The 23,119-nt window shown below is 44.2% G+C and overlaps 1 protein-coding gene across 1 annotated transcript in view; it reads right to left on the bottom strand.

The window, feature by feature from the left end:
- LOC144133773 (neprilysin-1-like) overlaps positions 1-23,119 on the bottom strand; it is a 64,265-nt gene that overhangs the window by 8,045 nt on the left and 33,101 nt on the right. Inside the window, exon 3 of the mRNA XM_077666882.1 lies at positions 3,191-3,376. Coding sequence (XP_077523008.1) covers positions 3,191-3,376 — 186 coding nt within the window. The remainder of the gene's footprint in view (positions 1-3,190; positions 3,377-23,119) is intronic.

Raw genomic sequence — 23,119 nt, 5'->3', positions numbered from 1 at the left:
TAAAGCACTTCTCTGTCAGTACAAAATAACTCATCGAACCTCCCCCGCCTATCATCAGCAGACCAACGGCCTCACCGAGTAATTTAACCGCATCCTCGGGGACATGCTCTCTGTGTACGTAACATCCAACCACTCGAAATAGGATCTCGTCCATCTTTATGTGGCTTATGCGTATTATTATATTATTATATTATATTACTCATTGGAAAGAAGCAGCACGCTCTTCCTTCGGAAATGCAAATCAATGGAGTAATGTATAGCGGTGTCTCTCTCGCCAATAAGCTGAATGCCCATTTTTTAAATGTAGGAAATTGTACTTCGTATAATCTTCCCTTAGCTGTAAAATCAGTCGATTCCTTTTTGATCCCAGCTTGTGAACATTCAATATTTTTATCCCCCACTTCTGAATATGAAATTCTTTCCATTATAAACTCATTTCGTAATACATGCTCTCCTGGCCCAGACGGCATTACTGCACTCGCAATAAAAGCTGCTGCTAAGATTATTGCCCTTCCTCTTGCGCATATTTGTAATCAAATGCTTCTTACAGGAGAGTTCCCGGATAAAATGAAGTCTGCCCGTGTTACAGTAATTTTCAAAGGAGGCAACAAAAATGATCCCAATAACTACCGTCCGATATCTATACTGCCTTTGTTCTCCAAAGTTGCTGAGCGAGTGATCTTCACGAGGGTATACAAATTCCTGCATTCCAACAATATCATCTGCAAGGAGCAATACGGATTTCAGCCCGGAAAATCCACGCAGGCAGCTCTGCTCGAGATAAAAAACAGTCTGATCCATAATATCGAACATAAGCTCTACACTGTCGGTGTCTTCCTTGACTTCTCCAAAGCCTTCGATTCCATCAAGCACGACATACTACTTCATAAGTTATACACGTATGGTATCCGCGGAACACCTCACAGGTTACTACAAAGCTATTTGTCAAATCGCACTCAGTTCACGCGACTAAATGATGCCATATCCGACGCAGAATTAATCAAATTTGGCGTTCCTCAAGGATCCATACTGGGGCCCCTTCTTTTTACACTATACATCAATGATATTGTAAACATTTTATCTTATTCTAGCATTGCTCTGTACGCAGATGACTCTAACGTTTTCTTTTCCGGTTCAGATCTTCGTGAACTCGAGCGTCGTTCAAATTCCTGGCTACATGAACTTATGTTGTGGCTTGCAGTGAACAGATTGGAATTGAATGTTAAGAAAACAAAGTTTATCATTTTCCGTCCCAAAAATAAGCCTATAGACTATCCCATCCAACTCCAGTTCAACAATACATTGATTGAATCCGTAAATTCTTGTAAATTCTTGGGCGTATTCTTTCGTAGTGACCTAGGCTGGGGTGACCATGTAAATCACGTCCGTTTGCGTGTAGCTCGATCTATTGGTGTGATAAATCGCATCAGGTACTTGTTGCCCATACAGGCTAAAAAGCAGTTGTATTTTGCCCTCATCCATTCACAACTGGTGTATTGCAATTTAATTTGGGGCACTTGCAAGAAAACTGACACAGCCAGATTATTATCATTACAAAAAAGAGCTCTGCGCGCATGTTCTCCTAATCCTTCCTCAGGTGACTGCTTATTACAGTCCTTCAATGTTCTTCCATTCCCACTTTGCTATAAGCTTTCAGTTGCTGTTCATATTTATCATAAAATAAAGCAGGACATCACATCTTTCAGAAACAAGTACGTGAACAGAAACATACGCTATAGTCTGCGAGTCACTTCTTTTATTTCCAGTCGTGCCCGGACAAACTACGGCACCGAACACATTGATAACCAAATTTCTGCAGTTTGCAATGTGTATCCTTCCATAATTGACGAAGCTGTAACTTGTAAAACCACTTGTCATTTCAAAAAGAAAATGAAGATGCTTTTTATGCGTACGACTGACCCATCAAATACTTGTGCTATGTAGTGTTTACAGTGATAGCCTCACTCCTGTCATATTTTTCTATTGTGTTGCGAACTGTAGCGTTACTGGTCTTTTTCTTTTCTCTTTGTTATCCTATGTGCCTTCATTAACTTTCAACTACTCTGAAAATTGAACTAAAGAGCTTGTTGAGTTTTAATGAATGTAACCACCCTTCTGCCTTTGATGTGTGACCCGGGGTGAGGCCTCGTCAGGAAGAATGCCAGCAGCTTCTTCCTTTTGTCTCATCTCGTGGGCATGTACTGTGCATACAAGTTCATGTCTGAATAAAATGATTGATTGATTGATTGATTGATTGATTGATTGATTGATTGATTGATTGATTGATTAGACTTATTATTACACTATTAATACCGCTCGGGAGTCCACTGCTGGCTTTTCTCTTTACTTTCTACTTTCCGGCCGTCATCCGTCTGCTACAATAGATACCATTCTGCCTTACCAGCCTGACGTCTCCCTATATACCCCTGTTTCTCGAAGCTGCGCAACGCGCAGTAGTCTGGCGCCAACTTCCGCTCACTCACGACTGAAACCCAGTATCACCAGGAATCCGCCCGCGACAACGCTCACGCCACATCGCACTTCTCTCCTGGTTCCCTTGTGTGGCACTGTGTACCGCCCAGTACTCCCGGACTGCCCTCAAAATTTGTCCCCAAGTATCACGGCCCCTAACGCGTCCTGAAGCGCACATCTGTTAATTACGTCATCAAATCCCACACGCCGTCTCCTGATCTCAGCCGCCGCGGCCGCGAGACGCTGCATATCCAGCGCATCAAGCCACACTACAACCCCGCCATCTTACCATCGCCGTAAGTTTCCAGGAAGGCTCCTCTTCTCCCAGGGGGCGATTGTAAGGAAAAAAGCGCACGTTCGTGACCAAGACAGAGAAAACCATGCTCTTCAGCCCCATTGGTATTGCCGCGAATGTCTGTGCTCGGCTTGGCTGACCTCAAACTTATTTTCGCTGTTGGTCCCTTCGTCCCAGTAACATTCAATAAACCCTCCTCTTACAAAAGATTCACAACCACGATGAGGTGATGTGAGAGACATTTCTGAAAATCTCTGTTAGGCTTGCACGAGGAAAAATATCTTCATACAGGTGGAAAGTTTTTCAGTTATCATACACTTGCTCCTCCCGCAAAAGAAAATTACGAATGCCTCTGTTTCACGTTGCTCGTTACAGCACACACATCGCGGATCTTACCGTCAGTTAAATGTTTTCGTTGCTTACTTCAGATAGCTGGGTGTCGTTCTTGTGTTGATCTCGCTTGAACGCGGCGAACGCTACTTCTATTGCCGGCACCTCGGGGAACACGTTGGTGTCGCTGCTATGCAAACAGCCAAGTACGCGCTTCTCGAATACAGGCTTCACCATCTCGCTCAACCATGAGGACACGATGTTTCCGCGAGGGTCCACCTGGGAAAAAGAACAAGATATGCGTTCTAGCACATTTTTACAGCAGTAGCACTTATGACGGCCATTCCGCGCATTTAGCCGTTCTGTAATTGTCTAAAGCTTGCCTGGGCAGGCGCAACCTGCCCAAGCAGGTTGTGTGAGTATATATATATATATATATATATATATATATATATATATATATAAATATATATATATGGCTCACTGCCAATAAATGACACAAGGACATTGTCAAAGAAAATTTGAAGGTAACCAGATGTTTTCATTATCATACCAGTAGTGTTCATTGCGCAGCTAATCCTGTAAGCTGGATTTTTATACATAATTAGCACATATTCTGTTCAGCATGTCATACCAGCTTCCATGTGATGTGAAAATAGAGCACTATTCTGGAAATCATTGGAACAGTACTGTGCCTGTGAACGTCATTTCTTCCTTGTAATTGGTTTTATGTATCTAGTCGTTACATGCAAGGTGGCAAGGAAAGTTGGTTATCCTGATACACATGCATGACTATTATAGATTTGCTTTAAAGAAAAGCATACTTTCCGCAAGGTGAGCTGAGAAGTGAACGCCCAACAGTTTCCTACACTACAACTAACACAAATAAGGTATCTACCAAAGCCTCCAAAGCACTGTGATGGCAAAGATACAATATGTACAATGCCACTCCTGAAGAAAAGAGTCTGGCCCTTGAATATAGCGAATGTTATCTGCGACTCGCTCAATGCTTGCACTTTTTCTAAACTGGAACGAACTCAGTGTCTTTGATTAATTTATGTACTGAAATGAAATGATTCCGGTTGCCTGCTAGTGTGTTGAATTTTGCTGAACTTTGATGTCAAGTGTTTTTCTCTGACATACATAGCGCCAAAGGTTGGTGTCACGTATGACATAAAAGTACAGCTTGCTTTGATATTACAAGCTTTCCCTTCTTGTCGCACACAGCCTCCAGTAATTGAGTCGGCTGCGAGCAGTGACTCAGATATTGAAAATCAGGCGACTGCTGCGAGTGAAGCCCCTGCAGCAGCACCTGGCCCATCTCGTGCCAGAACCAGTGGGAGCAGCGGCAGCATTAGAAGAGCAAGCCGAAAAAGTCCGGCTTCTTCAGTGCTCAACAGCCTGCTGGTGCTGCACTAGCAAGTGGAGGAGCGTGCGGCCAAGGCCGCCTCTGACAGTCATGAGCTGAACAAGCAACAGATCCAGCTGCAGAGGGAATCTGATGTCATTCAAAAAGATATGCTCAAGGCAGTCGTATTTATAATCTAAACAGACAGATGAATAAATTTTCCTTCCATCATCACCTTTACGTGCCAAATAAAAAAGTATCAGCTGCAGTACTCAGAATGGAAATCTGAAAAGATCTTTCTGAATCAGGGCAGGATATTATGGCATCTTATTTTATCTGAAATGACACGGTTTCATTAAGTGTCTTCCTCTAAACAAAAAATGACACTTGACTAGAAAAAACGGTGTAGGTCAACGTAGAAAGAAACACTGAAATTCGGCTGGTTAGCAAACTTGCTGCGAACAAGCCGAAGTAGAAGTTATGGTTAGTTCAATTCCAACGCAAATCACATGTTAGAACAATTATTTTTTTTCTCATAATGACCACGAGATAAAATCGCACAAGTATTCTTTCCGGTAAGAGCACCACCTGAAGCATCCAAGACTTTTCCAAAAAGCCTGAATTTGCAGCTATTACGCTAGGCTGTTAAAATGTATTCGCATCGGTAGAGTAGCCTCGATTCTTCTGCATGGTACAGAGCCTGCTTGTTACACAAAATAAAGTCGAGCGAATGATTAAATAAGCATACACATAAAGACGCGACTAAATGAATCGAATACAAGTTTCTGTTTTCCAGGTCTGCTTCTCGACTTATGGTTCTCGTGTCATTATACACTCAATAGAGCATAACTTCAGTGAAACTTGGGCAGTGTAAGCACTCAGAGAGAAGGAGCAGATTATTTCACAGCAGGGAAAGAAGTGGTAGAAGTGATCACTGTGCATAATAAAAATAAAAAACACTTCCAGGACATTTTACTCAAAGAAAATAGTTGTAGTGAAATGATTTAGACAAACTTCAGGTTGAGACAAAGTGATTCATGAGGGCATTTCGAACTGCAACACCTGATGGCTCTGCCCGGCTGCTGGTACAAGTTGGCTAAGGTCGGCCAGTGTATAGAGCTCGTACCTCATCAAACCAACTTGCATCACAGCAGTCGGACATTTCCTCACAGATGCTGTGTATCACACATAATGTGCGGATTACAATATTGACATTGGTTATGTCGCACTCAAGTCCTTTAAGTAGGATACGGAAACGAGCCTTTAACCTGCCAAATGCATTTTCAACAGTGCGTCTAGCGCTGCATAAGTGGTAATTGAGCACTCCAGTAGGCGAACTTGGTGGCCCTGGAATTGAAAACGGCTTCATGATGTGACACTGTAACGGGAACGCTTGATCGGCAAGAAAATGCGGTTCCATTGTCACTCCTGCCACAACCTTTACTTCAGCTTGGAAAAGAGGACTGGGCAATATATCGGGAAGGCTTGAGCCGGCGCGTGGTTTCTTCCCGGAGAGCCCACATTTGTACACAGAGAGCTGTAGTTGTGGTCGTCAATAGCCAAAAGGATGGTACTGTACCATCCTTTGTAGTTATTATAATCAGCGGGGTGCTCTTCTGGCGGGCACACCTCAATATGACAGCCGTCAAGGGCTCCCACACCTTGCGGAAAGCCGGTCACAGCAGTAAACTGGCGCAGGTGTTCTGCCAACTCACTTTGCTTGGGAATGCTCACTAATTTTACGCCCAACAACGGCGCAAAACTAGCGAAATATAGTGTTGACAGTCGACCTACCTAGGCCAAAAGTGTTGGTTATTGTTCGTTCTTCCGCAGAGGGCGCCAGACGATACAGGCTCACAGCCACGCGCTTGTCCAGGGAGATTGCGCTTCGCATGGTCGTGTCTTGCCGCTTCATACACTCACACAAAATTCAGGAGGTACCGGGAAGTACTACGGGCCACTCTGAGATGCGCCCTAAACTCACTGTCTGGCAAGTGGGGCACCGTAGTCTCGTACGAAGACTGGCCTCGCGGATAAGCCAATGACCACCGTTCGGAGGAACAGTGCCGCGCTGCTATCGCCATGACGCGGCGACATATGCTTTCAGCGTGTTCACGCTACTCTTCTGCTGCGTCGATTTCTTCCAGTAAGCGCAACTGCTGGATACGATGCTGATGAAGCACCGCTTGCTGCGTGGTGAACATAGCCATGAAATCGTCCTCATCATGTCCAGTTTCCGCACAACCACGCTGTGTCATCGATTTTTACGCAGCTGCCAGCTGAGAGGTGCGGTTGTGCGGCCTCACCAACATGGAAATCACCAGCGCGCTCTGTAATTTTCGCCGAGGCGCACTTCGCTCACTGTGCCATTGACGCAGAACCAAAAGTTTAATATCGCAAGTGCCGCATGTTGCCTGGAACCACCCGTTCGGCCTACACAACCAACAAACTCCGGCTATAATGAACTAGATCTAGGGCTATTTGCGGCTATAAATTTGACTACGAAGCCAACAACGACCACTGTTGAAAGGCTGCTTTTATGTTTCTCGCTAAAGTTGGGAAAATCACACTTTAATACATTTCATACATAACAAAGCTATTTATTGATACGTTTATATTAAGCATGAAAACACCCAGACACACAAAAAAGAAAAGAAAAAAGGCGGCTAAACATCTGAGTTTGGAAAAGTCTCGTGTGGGGGGTAAATGTGAATGGCGGGAGCCTTTAAGCGAGAGTTCTTCAATTCCACCCCGCGCGGCAAGGTGATCGAATTGGGAAAATAGGGGAGGGGGGAGGGGGGGCTGAAGAGCTTTGTGTAAGCAGATCGGCGAAGCTTGAAAAAGATGCAGCTGGCGAGAAACGACCGAGGTATGTCAAGGCGGCACTCGTAAAGTCAGCACTGGTTCTGGAAGGGGCGGATGGAGGACAATACACCGGGACTCTCATTAATGCCGTAAGAAATTGTTCCAAATTTGTAAATAAGTACGACTCGCCTTGCTCTCTTTCCAGGGTGTTGTGGAGCCCACCCTTTGGGATTGTTGTTAACTTAATTGCATCAAATTAGTGGTTTTTCTCATTAATGTGTTTTGACAAGGGGAGGTTGGGTACGAATAAGATATGCGCGCGGTGGTAATTAAAGCGAATTCGTAGAGGGTTAACGGTCTGCCCATTGTGCTGAATACTGCACGCACTGCATTGTAGCAGGCATATTACGTTGCAGGAATCACAATCAAAGTTGCCATTAGTTTTCCATTTGAAGCCTGAAGCTGTGCTTATTGCACAGCTTGATATTTGTCTATGTTTCCAGGCCTGACATTTAGTTTTTCCACAAGGTCGGCTCCCCAAAACCAGCTGGTTATTTGTTTTTGAGTGTATTAGAATGTTTCGAGTGGTTTTCGGTCACCTGTAGACTGCGTGAAGGGGAGCAGTGAAAATTTTGGCGATGCGCTCGCTATGTTCGAGAATGTTGAAATGTTTTTTGAGGATTTTGTTTTTATGTTAGGCGGGTTATTGGTGAAGGTAAGTACGTGATTTGCCCGGTGGTCTGTTTGCTCGCTGTATCGACGTCCCTCCAGTATTTGCTCTCGGTTGAGTTTAGATGCTCTTTGAATGGCATCGTCAACAATAGGGGGGGGGGGGGGGGTATCGTTGCTTAATGAGGACTTCTCGCATGGGCTTGGAATTTGTTACGAAAAGTCTTCATCTTGGGAACATATTCTATGAAATCGATGTGCCTGAGAATATGAGATGCTTGCTCTAGAGTGACGAGAATGGCAGCTTTGGAAGTGAAGGTATTGTTGGCCGTCCGTCGGTTTTCTATATACACCGGTGGTAAGTGAGCCTTCGTTTACCGAAATCTCAACATCTTGGAAGTTAATTGTGGTGTGGGAGTACGTGTAAGAGAAAGGTAAGTTAGGGTGGACGAGGTTGAAGTTTTCAACAAAATATATGGGTTCTTGCTCTGTGTCAGTGCAAATTAAAAAGATGTCATCCAAGTAGCGTTTGTACAGGGTGGGCTTAATGGGACAATCTTCCAAAATTTAGATTCAATACTATGCATGAAGATGTTGGTGTAGGTAGGGGCCATCCTTGTCCCCATGGCTGTGCCGTTAATTTGTAAATAGTGTTGATTGTTGAATTCGAAGTCTTTATATTCCATTACGATTTTCGCCAGTAGTTCTAAAACACTAGGAGCAGGTGATTCCTCCTTTCTGTTTTGTTCATACGCTTTGATCAGAGATTTGATGCCATCGGAATGAGGAATGTTCTTGCAGAGAGAGTACTACATCTAATGTTCCCAGGAAGACTCCTTCCGGAAGTTCGAGACCTGCTATTTCGCGAAGGAAATGGTTTGTGTCACGTATGTAGGATGAGTGTGTTTTTGGAATATGTCTAGTTAGTGTGTCAGTGTAACTGGAAATTGCTTCCGTAATCGTGCCGATGCCGGATACTATAGAGCGTACTGGATTATTCTTTTTGTTGATTTTCGGTAACATGTAGAATCGGCCTGGCGACGGGTGTGGTGCGGTGGGGGCTTTAGATAACCGTAGGGTTATGTCCCCATTCTTAGCAAGTTGATTCAGTCTCTGCCACAAATTGTTGGTATTAAGGAGTTGGGTTTCAAGACGTTGATAGAAACAAATGTTAGAGAGTTGTCTCAAGCCGTCTTCAATGTATTTTTCGCTGTCCATGATAACTATACCACCTCCCTTATCCGCTGGCTATATGATTATATTTGTCCTGCTGAGAGTGTCCAATGCATCCAGTTCGTTTTTAGACGAGTTCTGCCTCCCTGGAGTGTGCATTTTGTAGGCGTAAATTATGCCATTCTGGACGGCGTTAATATACATGTCCATTCCTATATTAGGAGTCCAGTGGTGGTTAGTAACGAAGAGTTCTCTGTTATCCGCGGTAACCTGCGCCCGATCAGAAAAATATTATCTGAGTCGCAACATTCGTGAAAAGCTGTCCAAATCTTTTAACACCCAGAAATAGTTGTATTTGCCGGTGGTAGGGCAAAATGTAAGGCCTCGAGAGAGGACGGATATTTCCTCCGTCGTGAGGGCCCTGGTTGATATATTAATAATGTTATGCTGGAAAGCAACGTCGGTGCTTGCAACCGCACGATTAATATTATTAGCTGCTTCCGTTCCAGATCGTTGTACGCGTGTTTTTGAACTGCTGATGTTTGTGCAGTTGTATTGGATTTTTTGTAGCAGCTTACTGTTACAGTAGGGTTATTATTAGTAGCTGCCTCCGTTCTTGACTCTTTTTCGCTTGTTATTCAATTTGACCGAAAGAGGAGTAGCACCCCGTCTCTAATGAATTTTGTTCGTTTGGTCTCGCTTACCTCAATCGCTCCCTTTTCCTCAAAGAGCATGAGCTCGGTGGCCACCGGCGCGGTAAGGGGAATTATGTTGACGAGCAAGACTCTGTTGTTGCCTTGAGGGGTGGCTATATATTATCCCCTCCCGCTCCTCGTTTTTCTTTTTTTTGCTCGGGCCGGCTCCCCGCGGATGCTCGGTGGACGGCCGGGGACAGGGCGTTTTTCTTTTTCCCTGTTTATTTTTTTTCTCTCTTTCTCCCTTCTCTAGTATTTTCTTTATTTTGTCCCATCTTCTTTCCAGCATCTGTTTGCTTTGTTCATGCGTGGGGCATGTGTGCCAATTCTAACTCCTTAAGAAGGGGAGGAAGATCGCTGTAACTTCAGTCTTGAGAAAGGACAGGCTCTGTCCGAAACGTCGACTCAAAATAAATCTATGGCTAATATATATATATATATATATATATATATATATATATATATATATATATTCGTCGCAACGTAGCCCTCCTGTTCAGCCATTGTGACCGACAATCGCGTTCTAGTCACGTGTGTGATACGTTTTTAATCTTCTGTGCATTATATGTTTGTACTTTTTTTGCACCCTCCGTTCCTATTCTGTTATTCTGATGAAGGCCGTTCCATGGCCGAAACGTCAAATTGCATTCTTTTCAAACGTTGGTCTCTGTTTATTCACTATATATATATATATATATATATATATATATATATATATATATATATATATATATATATATATATATATATATATATATATATATATTGGCATATTGGCTTTATCGACTATCTGCGTGCACTGGAGGGGCTACTTTGCCTGCATGCTTTCAAAAACGCATGCATCATGCTTACAGCTTTACATCATTATTAACGATGATCGCATGATGCAGCCATAATTTGTCGAGCCACCGCGGGGAGGGCAATCGCGTTTTCAAAATTCCAAAAACTGATATGGCGATTAATAACGCCCGGCTACAATTCACTAATTTCAACTAGCCGCCTAACTCTAGTAGTGAAAAAGTTAATTATCGGAAATTAGTTGACCATCTTACTAGTTAAGATGATTCAGCGGTTTTCCGACGCCCGTCAACCCTGGCAATACCATGCCACAAAAGCCAGATTTTTGCCTCAAAAATCCTTTTTTTTTTTTTAAATTACTCAGTCTTCCTTGTAACCCCCGGTATATATTGTGGGTCCCACGGCATTCCTGTGGCTCGGCGCATCAAGCTGCAATGGCCGAGCACAGGTCTCCAGCGTCTTTCGGGTGCGAATGGGTGCGTCTGCGAGTGCAGCACTACCAGGCATATCCGGCAGGTTCTTCGCCGCCAGCTGCCGCGGTGAGCATGCATGCGAGCAGGCCGGTGGCTAGGTAGTGACCGAGCGAGCAGGGCACGGGGGAGATCAGCGCACGAGCGCTGGCCGCGCACTTCGTGGTTCCGGCGGTGCGCACCACCCGCCGGCGACACGTTCACGGTTCGCGTTCGGCGGGGGCGGAGTCATCCTCGGTTCCTTCACCGCGGGCTACCGGCAGCGCTACTACAGTATACCGGGGGTGAATGGCTACGACACCAGCAGCGCTGCCATTGGTGTAGCGTTGAGGTCGGAGGGTACAGCGTGTTGATCAATTCGATTAAATTTATTTGTCATCATGGTACTAATTTTGCCGGGGGCCTGGAGTAAAAGCTGCCGTATCAGAGCTTGACAAGGCCACCGGCCCCCACTCTGACAGCAGTACATGAGCATGGCATGTGGGCATAAAGGCAAAGTAGATCACATGTGCATCTCAACACAAGTAAAAGCAGAGAGAATAAAGCTCCTTTCAGTTAACAGTAATCAGCACAACAAATAGAGCGCAGTGAAAACATGAGGGAACAAGCTCACAATGACGCAGAGAAAAAAAAAATTAAAGAATGATTTGAGAATGCGAAATAAAATGAAGAGCTTTAGCTAAGTTGTTTTCCCCTACGCTTTCTACTATGCTTTACATCATTATTAACAATGATTATTAACGTGTACCTTAGACATTTCCGAGGCTCAAATTCGCACCCCCCCCCCCCCTTATCCGAATTTCACTCCCAGGTCCCAAACTCGGTTACCGGCGTGTACATCACGGAACGAAAATTTGTTCGGTACAATCCGCATCCCTCTGCGATCGCTGGTTCGCCCGCCACGGCCCTCCGAAGGTCGCCTCTCATTACGGTTTCGTGGATCGAAGGTCGTCGATACGAATCCCTCCCACACACCAGGCTTCAACTGGACTAAACTTTCTGCGCCGATGTGGGCCGATTCATTTACTCCGAACCCTTTGCAAATTGGCGGGCCACAATGTTGTCACCAATGGCAACCCCAGTATGGGCACCCGACTAGACAGTACATGTACAGCGGAACGCCAGCGCATGGGGTAAACCGGCCACCGTGCCGGCCCTACGACCGCGCGCGCGATCACATGATGGGGGGTCACATTTTGCACGATGCTGAAGCAGTATGATAACATGACCTGCCGCCATCTTGAAAGCTCGGACGGACAAGAAACGCTCGTTATGCGAGTTGTACAGCTAATAATGCTTTTAAAAAGTAGGTTAAACAAGTGACAAAATAAGAGGTTTAGATTAAATACAGAAATACCCGAGCAGCCGCCGCGGTGGCTCAGTGGTTATGGCGCTCGGCTGCTGGCCCGAAAGACGCGTGTTCGATTCCAGCCGCGGCGGTGGAATTTCGATGGAGGCGAAATACTAGAGGCCCGTGTGCTGTGCAATGTCAGTGCACGTGAAAGAACCCCATATGGTCAAAATTTCCGGAGCCCTTCACTACGGCGTCTCTCATAGCCTGAGTCGCTTTGGAACGTTAAACCCCCATAAACCAGCAACCAGAAATACCCGAGCAGGTTCCGGCGTGTAGACCCCTGAAGAACAACGTTGTTTTACAAAAGTGGGGGCCGTTTATTTTCTAATGTTACGTCACTATACGAAGTTATGTAGGGTTTCACGCTCCACCACTCAATATTTCGTCTGCTATACATGAATCTCTTTTTTTCTAGCCCAGTTAATTTTGAAAGGAAAGATGTGTTTGAGACCTCGCTCAAGCGGTAGTGGTAAAACTTAGTAATTGGAAATAAGCTATACTTTAAGAAAAGTGTTTTCATGTGATATCTGCGGAACGTTTTCGAGCATTCATAATTTTTTTTGTTCTGTAACACATGTAGCTTCTATTACACTAGGCGTAATATTTGCTGAAAGAATGTCAGCTGATGACGAAGTTAGCATCGTAGCAAATAAACGATCATATATTCTTGGCCTTCTTTATAGGAACCGTGAGATCATGCTGGACTGCGTTGCTGTTTAGAGGTGTATTTAATGCCATAAATATTGGTAAGTGATTGCTGATGTCCAAAATCATTACTCCGGAACTTATCACACTGGGATCGCGATTGGTAATATACCAATCTATGAGCGATGAAGACCTCACAGTAACACGCGTTCGCATTTTAATTGCATTCAGAAGTCTCAAGCAATAAGTCTAAACTGTTTTGGGATGTGTTAGTGGAATACATGTCAGTTCATTGTAAGTGCTGACTGGTTACAAATGAAATCAGGCTTTAAAAAAAATCAGCTTAGCGACGCATACTGCAAAAAACAGTATTATTCAAGCACATTGTTTAGATATCGTATTCTTTCAGAGCACCTGTGAACTGCTGTAGCATATCAGGGCGCCACTTGTTAAATTATATAAAAATGCCGCCGCCAAGACCGGTGTCACCATTTAGAAAAAATGTCTCATAACTAAAGATTCAAAGAATATCAGTATCACTCGTAGACCAAGTATCGCTTATCATGATGGCGTCAACGGACACATTGAACTGTTGCAGGAAAGTCTCAATACGTGCATCCTTACATCTGACAGATCGAGCATTAACATGAAGGCGTTTGATTGACGTGTGGAAAACCGAGAAAAGGTAATCTTAGCGTAGCGTGAAGGCACTAGTACGCTACTTTGTTGTAACGCAAGTGCGGCCGCTGCACTCCCATTCGACCGCGGTGCGGGTGCACGCTTTTTTTGTTTGTACAGTTTTGTGTAAATCCTCTGTTATCCCGTAATTAACGGCATTGTCTGCTGCTTGTGGTATGTCACTTGTCGGGCGAGACCCTGGCTCGCAAACCCCCCTCAACGGGGAGGTTCTCTCTCTTCATGCTTATTATAATGTACAGGGTGTCCCAGCTAACTTTAGCCAGAGTTTAATAGACAGTTTTAGTTGACCGGAGCGGCGGTCCCGCTCCGCTCACGGTAGCACGGTAAGCGGTAGCGGAGCGCTGACACCGAAATTGTTTTTAGTTGCGCGTGGAACGAACTTCCCTTAGCAGAGGGCCCTCGTAGCGCCCTCTGTGCAACTAAACTGGAAGCACTACATCTGATAAACGATATAGGGTCATTATTTCTGTTTACGCTGTAAAACATACTCTTTATTGTACCATTTGTTATGCAGATGAAAATAATTTAGGTAGCAGAAATGTTTTTACCATATATTGATGTACTTCAACAGGTCAGGTCTTCTCGATATCCAAAGCAAGCCAACCGTAGCTCTAGCCACTGTTGTACTAGTTTTTTCCGACGTTGATTTCATGAGCCACTGTGTTACGTACTTACATCTACATTTTCTACGTCTACAAAAACGATGCCAAAGCCGCGAAGCATACTTGAAGACCCGCTTCTAATGTCCACTTTGAAGTGGACAGAAACTGAAGACATTCTATGTCTGGAAGTCTTCAGCGTGGAACGAAGGGGTCCACTTTCTTCTCATGGCTTGTTCAATATCGAAGAAACTGACGACGGAGTCTTTCGCACACTGTTTCGGTTCGAGAAGAGCCACTTGCGGAGGCTTCAAAGTGCGCTGTTGCTGCCCGACGTTTTGTACTCGGCTCAGGAGGTTCCGGTACCCGGCGATTAGGCCCTTTGCTCAGCCTTGCGCAGACTAGCCTACCCGAACCGGCTGTGTGACCTGGAGCGCTTGTTCGGACGGCACTATTCAGTCATTTCGAGCATAACGAACAAAGTCTTCGTCCACATTCAGGACAGGTTCAAACACTTGTTGGACGACATGAACCACCATTCGTGGCAGGACCTTGCGGCTCTGGAAAAGTTCTCCCAGGTAGCGCTCTCACGCTAGTTTCTTTGCTTGCGAATATTTATAACAGGACTTTTGTCTTATTTTTTTCTTTCCAGGCCGTCCGTTCTAAAGGGGCACCGCTAGAAAACTGCTGGGCTTTTATTGATGAATTACACCATCTGCCGGGCTAGTTGGTTGCGATCCATATGTATCAGCAGCGCGAACACAAAAAGGAAGAAGAAGGAGAAGATAGTACAGAGCGCTGTACTATCTTCTCCTTCTTCTTCCTTTTTGTGTTCGCGCTGCTGATACATATGGATTTTATTGACGGCCCGGCAAGAGCAATCTGCCGTTCATCCAGAGACCAGAAGCTTTTCTTTTCTGGCCATAAGCGCACCCACGCTTTAAAATATCAGGCCATTATGTGCCCTAACGGCATTATTTGCCAACTGGACGGGTCATATCCTGGAAGCAAGCACGATACAGGTAAGTTCAGGACACTGATAAATGCATTCAGTGTCTTTAGCATTCCTTCCCATCAATGTTGCCCGAACTCGGAGAGGTGCTAAAGAAAAAAAAGGTCTTGAAAATGTTCACATGTTTAAAGATGCTTTAGGTTGATGTAACGAAGGTGATCCCACTTACAGCTCTTATGAAAAGCTCTTCATGACAAAAAGCCTTGCGTTTGACACATGCTGGCCTTAGTAGCTTAAGTGCCATAAGACACAGCAAACAAATCATGTATCAAAAATGTTCTTGCAAAATGAGCATGTTCCAATTTTTTGCTTTATAGCATTTTTTTTCCTGAAACCTCAATTTGTCTGGTACTGTATGAGACAGTGCAAAGCTATGAGAATGTGAAACAGTTATGTTACTAATTGTACTTTTTTTTAGGGATCCTGAGGGAGAGCCACACGTATGAAAAGCTTGAGAAGCTTGTCCAGGGCCGCAATTATTGCATTTACGGGGACCCAGCGTGCCCTTTGAGGCCTCTTTTGATGAAGCCTTATGGCAAAACCTGTGCGACAGCGCAACAGTTAGCCTTCAAAAAGGCCATGAGTTCTGTGCAGCAGTCAGTAGAGTGGGGATTTGGAAAAATCTCCAGCAACTTCGCTTTCTTGGATTTTATAAAAAATCAAAAACTGTTCAAACGAAAGTTAGAATGCATGTACAAATTGAGTACAATACTGCCAATTGCCACACCTGCTTGTACGGCTCTCAAGTGTCCATTTACTTTGGGCTAGAACCTCCAATACTGGAGGAATATCTTGCTCCTTCGGGTGGCTAGAATACTAGGGATGCGTGTTTGCTTGTATATGCATGCACGCTTTATCTTTAAAATATTTTTCCCTTATCACTGCTTTCACAGTCCTGTAGTACTTTCCACTCCTATCATTACAAGTATGTTTTTTTTTAAATAAATGTGCAACAATAAATGGTGACAAGGCAGAAAATGCACTGCTTTCCAATAGGGAAGATCGTCAGCGTTTTAAAATGTCTTCCCATCACTGTTGCACTAGACAACACAGCTGTGTTGAACAGTCTTCTGTACTTATTTCATATAAGAAAACAATCGCAGAGGTGCCTTGTTGATAATGAAATAAGAATTTAATATTGAAAGCAATCACTGACGTGGCGTCTTCTCAATGAGAGCAGCGAGCCTTTTCTCTTGCTCCATGAGCATTTGCTCAACTTGCTGTCGGAATTGCTCTCTATCTTCTCGCCTGCATAGGGCTTCATGAGCAAGCCTGTCCTCCTGAAGCTTTATTTTTCGCTCTTCTAAGGCGAAGCGCTCTCTTTCTTGTGTAAGGCGCTCTCTATCTAGTTCGAGACGCACGTCCTCTTGCTCAAGTTTTTTTTTTTTCATTTTCTAGCTCCTTCATTTTTATTTTGAACTCGCTGTCTTCTCGCCTTGTCAACAGCTCCATTCCAAGGTATTGAAGACCACGAATGCCTATGAAAATGGCAAAATAATCACAAAAACCAGTTAGACACTGGTTCTAAGATCTGTACACATATCAAACACTGTCATGAATGCTAGCATTCAAGGTGTTCATCACGTGTGGAGAACATGAACTCTGCTTTGCACAAACCACATTTTACTCAGCTGGCTGCAGTTATTCCACAAAAATATGTTACAGCTTTGACACTGTCTTTCCACTGAGTAAGGCCAGCAGAGGAAAGAAAATATCTATGGTGGCCTACAAATGTAGTTTAATGCCAGGTCTGCTACAGCATTGTGCTGGACCAAGATTAAGAGTAAAAGAAAAGAGATGACCATTCGATGCATGACCTGAGGAGGAATTTCAAGGAGTGGAAGGCTAAAAAGCTTGTTGTTCCCTAACACTGTCCAATCTCTTTTGAGGATGTGCGATCTCTAATATGGCCAATACTGTGATTCCTTCAGTGTGTGAAGACGTGCTTTTGAACATGGTGATAGAGTCATTTTGTTCCATATAAAAGGAAAGTGGTTCAGCGGTGTTTTGCTGCAGCCTCCTTATGGGTACATGCCAAGTCCTATGTTGTCAACAACATGATTGTGCCATTGGGTGTGTAGTTCAGTATGACATATAGAAGGGAAATGGTTAAAGGTGATCATCTGCAGTCCTCATGGGCACATGTCAGCATCAACGCCATGATTGTGTCAAAGTGTGTGAAGACGCAGGATTGAATATGATTACTATAATAGTACACCATTGCAAAGGAATGTGGCAGGGTGGTTGTGAAGTTCGATTAACTTTCCGTGGCGCCAGTCGGTCTTGTGTTAGCGAGGAATGCCGCACTTGTGGAGTCACATACTCAGAAGAACGCCCGATGAGGACTCGGCAGCGGCTGTATCGTGATCAGCGCGTCGCCAGCAAAGGAACCCATCCGTCCCGTCCCTGCCTTTGCCGTGGGAAATGGTAGCCGTGTATGTGCTGTTTGTGTGTTTGCAACATCTCCTTTCTGAAATATTTGTCTTTGCCTTTCCTTTCCCCGACCATTGTTTAGTCAATATTCTTTCCCAAATCTGTGGTTGGTTGACAAATACCTTATTTTCCTTTCCCTAACCACTGATTGGTGAGAATGGTCACTTGTTACCTTATTGGTTACTGTCCCCACCAAGGGCGGAGACAGAGGGTTTAAAAGTAAGTGCTCTTGGTTGAACCAGGGCTGAATTCATCTAATCAAAGGTTCAGTCATGTTGTAAATAGTTTTCTTTTTGCTCGTTTCTTCTGGTGTTATTTATACTGTAAATAAATAGTTAACCTTCTCCTTTCCTCGAGTAATGTGAATGTTTGCGAGTTAGAACCACCAAGTCATCAAGAAACCCCGATTTCATCATCAACAAGGTGTTTCCTCTCATCGCCACCTGAAGGGGATTGTAACTGGCGCAGTCTCTTAAAGGGAAACTCAACTGTGGTGGTTCACAGCAGCTGTGGCATTCTGTGCGGGAGAGACAGTTTGGTGTCTCCAGTGATTGCTGTCAGCTGGTGTAACTGTGCTGGCTTTCTATTGTGTGACGCCCTTCATTTAGCTCACTCATACCATTCAACACTTGAGTGCTACTTTTCATAAAGTGCGTTTCACCTTATAATTAGGCCTTGCTCTTGCAAAAATCAGTGTGAACCTACTATTTGATATCACTGTAGCATGTTCACTGAGTGTTTTCACCTTAAATACCAGTATGCCTATTGCACTGATAATCCAAAAGTTTTGACCTTGAATTTGTGGCAAGTGCACAGTGAGAATTGTAGTAAACATGTGTTGAAGTCACCAGAACATGTGCACTTTAGTTGTCATCATCCCGCACAACATTTGCACTTCGAAGTGGACTGATGATGATTATGGATTTTTTATGGCGCAAGGGCATCTATGGCCAAAGAGGGCCATGGCACGAGGTATTTTCGACTTCTCGAGGTGGGGCCAGAGAGACCCATTTGCCAAGCATTTCACCCTAAATAAGCAGAGCACCAGACCACAGGAAAGCTTGTACCCAATGTATCACTGGTGGGTACCCGGCGGCACTGGGGATCGAACCCCGCACCTTCCACATGCAAGGCGGATGCTCAACCACTTCACCACCGCTGCGGTGGACTGCCTGAACTTGCTGCCATAAATTCTCAAGGCCCACTTAATTTATCCAACTTATCACCAGTACTGCTACGGGATGACAAAGCTTTTGAGATAGAACCACGTCTCAAACATAGAACCATGTTAGGATATGAAAAAATTATTGGGTATGCGGTCATGCTCTAACAGCGCAAAGCATTTTATATCCCAATAAAAGTCTAAGCTCCCCCCCTCCCCCCCATGCACCCCTAGCCTGAGCAACAAAGGCCCACCTCAAATGGCACCACAGGGATAAATGCTCGTTACCCCTTTCCTGACTAACCTCTGCTGCATTACCGAAAAAAGGCCCAGAGTATAATGCCTGTCCTGTCCAGCTGTGTTATCCTCACCTACGCTCAACTTTACAATGCATTGGTTATGAGCAAGTACTGAAGATGGAAATTTGACAGTTCAATAAACAGATTTCATGATAGGTTCTCTGATGTCTTTCTTGTTTTACCTTTTGGAGTATTTTGCCCCAAGCGTCCTTTCACTGGTCGCTGCCTGGACCGCTTTTCTTGCTGGGTTAGCACATTGCCAGCACCTTCGATGGTGCCTGTTGGCTCTTGTTGTGGGACAGGAGCAGTAACAGAGGGGGATACTGCTTCCTCCCCGCTGTATATTGCCAGCAGCAGCTGCTCGGATGCCGATGACTCTTGTTGACCTTCGGAAATGAATCAAAGACAGGTGTATTTGTCAGAGCAACATTAATATTCCTGTGCTAGATATTGTGAATATTTGTATGATTTCAGCAACTCATATAATTCTCAAATACTTTAATTTCAGTTTTAAGTTTTTTTTTAATCTGCAATCTTAGCTTCATTAATATTCTTTCAAGTTGAAATATGTGAGAATTATCTCCAAATATCTCATAGCTTTAGAAAAACAAAAGTTTCAAATTCGTTTCCTCCCCTAGAGGGCAAGTGCCATGTTTTCAGTAAAGTGATGAAGATTTGGCTACATATTCATGGAGTGTAAGGGAAATTTTGGCGGACGCTTCTAATTGCAGGTGATGTCACTGACACAACATGACTCTTTTTGTTGCAGATGCTTTCAATGTGATAAGCATATAATATTGTGGGGAGTTTTTGCACTTCAGTGGGTGGCACGTGAAGTTTATACAATGCCCGTTAATTAGGACAGTATGCATTAAACAATTATTTTAAGCTCTAATACATGCACCCATAGAGATCCGCAAGCATAAATGCTAGCGACTTCCCATAAGATTAATAGTACGTGGAACCTTACAAAATTGCAGACACTTTGCATGTTTGTTTGTTTATGGACCTCCTTCACCCCGCGACGTCACGAAGATGCGGTGGCGCTGACGTTAGCAGCGACTTTCGCATGGTAGGCAAAACAGGTTCCCCTTGCCCGTGCCTACCGCAGCTGCCGCAGTTACCGGCGGCTGCTTCAAGCCTGTGCACTGCAGAAGCAGCATGTATTGACCAGCTGCGTCACTGCTGGATCCGCGTAGTAGCATAAAAAATATTAAATTAGCCTCGATAGGTTTCTCGCGCATAAATGCCGCATTCGGAAACTGGCTAAAAGGCATTGGGCCACGGTAGTTAAGCGCGAAGTCTGGGAGTCGATAGGCACTGCCACTCAATGCACTTAATAGCATGCAAGTTACTGCGTTCATTCACCTGAACTTCAGGATAGTAGGCTGATAATTGCTCACCGAAAACAGACATATGTAGCTGCACACGTACTTATCACCTTGTGCACGGGGCGCCGACAGGTTCACTCGCACCCAAGGAATGCGTTTTTTTGTTAATAGCACACCATGTTTTAATGGCTCCTTTTATGGCATTAAATACTTACTTGAAACTGTTTCTTGATATGACGACGTAATTATTTCATTCGAGTAGAAAGAAGTCTGATAAGTTATGTAAATCTTGCGCGGTCGCGTTGGTGACTGCTTAGAATAGCGTACCTTAAGTGTGCTAAACGCCATATGCTTTTTCATTGCATCATGCATGTGTCATGTTTCATGAGGTAATACATGATCGCAAAGCTTGTTTGGAAAGAAGCAGCCGCAGGCGTGCTACTAACAGACACGTGGCGAGATTGAGAGTGGACGCGGCAATGAAAAGTGTTTTTATTATTCATGCATGCGTTATGTAACTAAACTTGGTGCAAATATGAAATTCTTACGCTAGTTTCAGTAATTCCTTTTATTTATAGCTATACCTGGTGCAGTTCTGGGTAACTATAATTAACACCGTCGTCAAGTCTCCCCAAGGTCTCAAATAATTGAGTAGATAGTGCGCAGTTTTTTTATGCCAGCATGTACAAAAAGCAATGTTCTGTTGATGACGCGATTAGTTCTTTTTCTATATGATCAGTACTTATGCATGCATAGTTACACGAAAACGTTTCTTACAAAAAATAACTAACACAGTACTGCACGTGTAGGGAAAAAAATCTAGAGATTTATTACGCTCCTCAACGACTCAGGAATAGTTTGCGACAAATGGAATCATTTGATTTTCATGCGAATTACGAAGGTGAGAGATACAGTCGCAGAAAATGTCAGAGGTCAGAAAACGAACCTTAAAGTTTTATTCCCTCGTTTATGGCACCTTCGTTTTCGCTTTGGTCAAAGAAATGCGGCACTGAAATCAAAGAAATTACCTCACAATTTTTGACGACCACACTTCTAAAAAGCGTAATTTATAAATTTGTACTCAATATTTTGCTATAATTTTTCCTGACGAAACTAGACTTCAGGGCTAGGAAAGAAAATAATTCTAGAAATCAAAAATTTTTACCAAATCGACCAGCTTAACAAGAGGACAAGTCGGCCTGGCTGGTGCGTGGTCATGCGGCCAAAAACAGCGCTAAGCGAGACAGGAGATCAGGGACACGACGCCGTCCCCACTTTTCGCGCAGCGCGACACGTACGTATGTCAGCAGACGATGAGCGCATGTCTGCTCCGACGAAACAACGCCAGCAGTTCCCCTCACTACTGTCCAATCATTCCGGCTAGTGCAGAGTGTCAAAACTTGTTTTATTCAATGCCTAGCGCATAAATAAACGGCAGGAATGCTTTCTACATGTTTACTACTAACCATATATACAATACACAGTGGCAAACTATTTCTCTTTATAGGCCGCACGTGGCCAACGCGAGCTCGTGTACTTCGACAAATTACTAAGTTGGAAGCATCGACCATTGCTATGATTCGCAGAAACTGGAAATGCGCCTACAAGCCTTGAAAACCCGCGCTCAACACCTATCCGCGACGCCACTCCCCGACCTTTTGCCTACCACGAGCTCGCTAGCGACTGCAGCACCACCTCGTCTGTTTACAAACATGCAGGAGGTCTATACTGACAAACACTGACAGGTCATTACAGGGGCATGACTACTGTTAATGCACAGCTTTAATGCAGAAATGCGCCTGTGTTATGCTTGCGATAGGAAGGTAAACAGGTAGAATACAATTTAAGAACAAAATTTAATAACCACTTTTCGTTTGCATTGACACAAGTAGCATGCAACACTTTTCCTGGGATTTAATAAATCAATCTGTACTAAGTAATACCAAAATTTTATGAATACCACCTCTAACCACCGAACTCGCCATAAGCAAAAGTTGCCATATGCTTTCACGCCAACGTCTTAAAGTCTACCCCAGCTTGAATTCATGTCTGCATAACTAAGCAATCGTATATATCCACTCCTTGATTTAATTACACGTATGTCAGTCCCTCGCTGTGGACATAAATGCCATTTCAGGAGAGGCCAACAATAAACAACGAGCAGGAAAAACACGAAGATGCTTACCATCCGTAAACTGGCTGTTTTCTTCTGGCTCATCATCGATAAAAATATTTTTGCATCCTGCGAGCCGGTTTTGTTGCGCTTGGCTATTCTTGCCAGTGGGCAGCTTCCTTTTCGCTGCGAGCGTGGAACTGGCCTTTCTCGGCACCGTCCTGAGCATGTAGCCCCCATCCCGGGCAATATCCGAGATTTCCTGGAGCAGCTGATCTCTCTCCGTGTACTGCTCCTCCGTTGCGGATCTGAGATTAAAGAAATGTGCAGTGCGCGCGAGAAAAAAAAATGCGGCAGCTGTTGCGACAGTGTCGGCGTGGGAATACTTATGCTCAGTATACATACATAACATGCCAC

Source organism: Amblyomma americanum, chromosome 5 (assembly GCF_052857255.1).
Source record: "Amblyomma americanum isolate KBUSLIRL-KWMA chromosome 5, ASM5285725v1, whole genome shotgun sequence".
In the NCBI taxonomy this organism is placed as follows: Eukaryota; Metazoa; Arthropoda; class Arachnida; order Ixodida; family Ixodidae; genus Amblyomma; species Amblyomma americanum.
The sequence above is the reverse complement of the archived record's forward strand: the minus strand, read 5'-3'. Positions and strand labels throughout refer to the sequence as shown.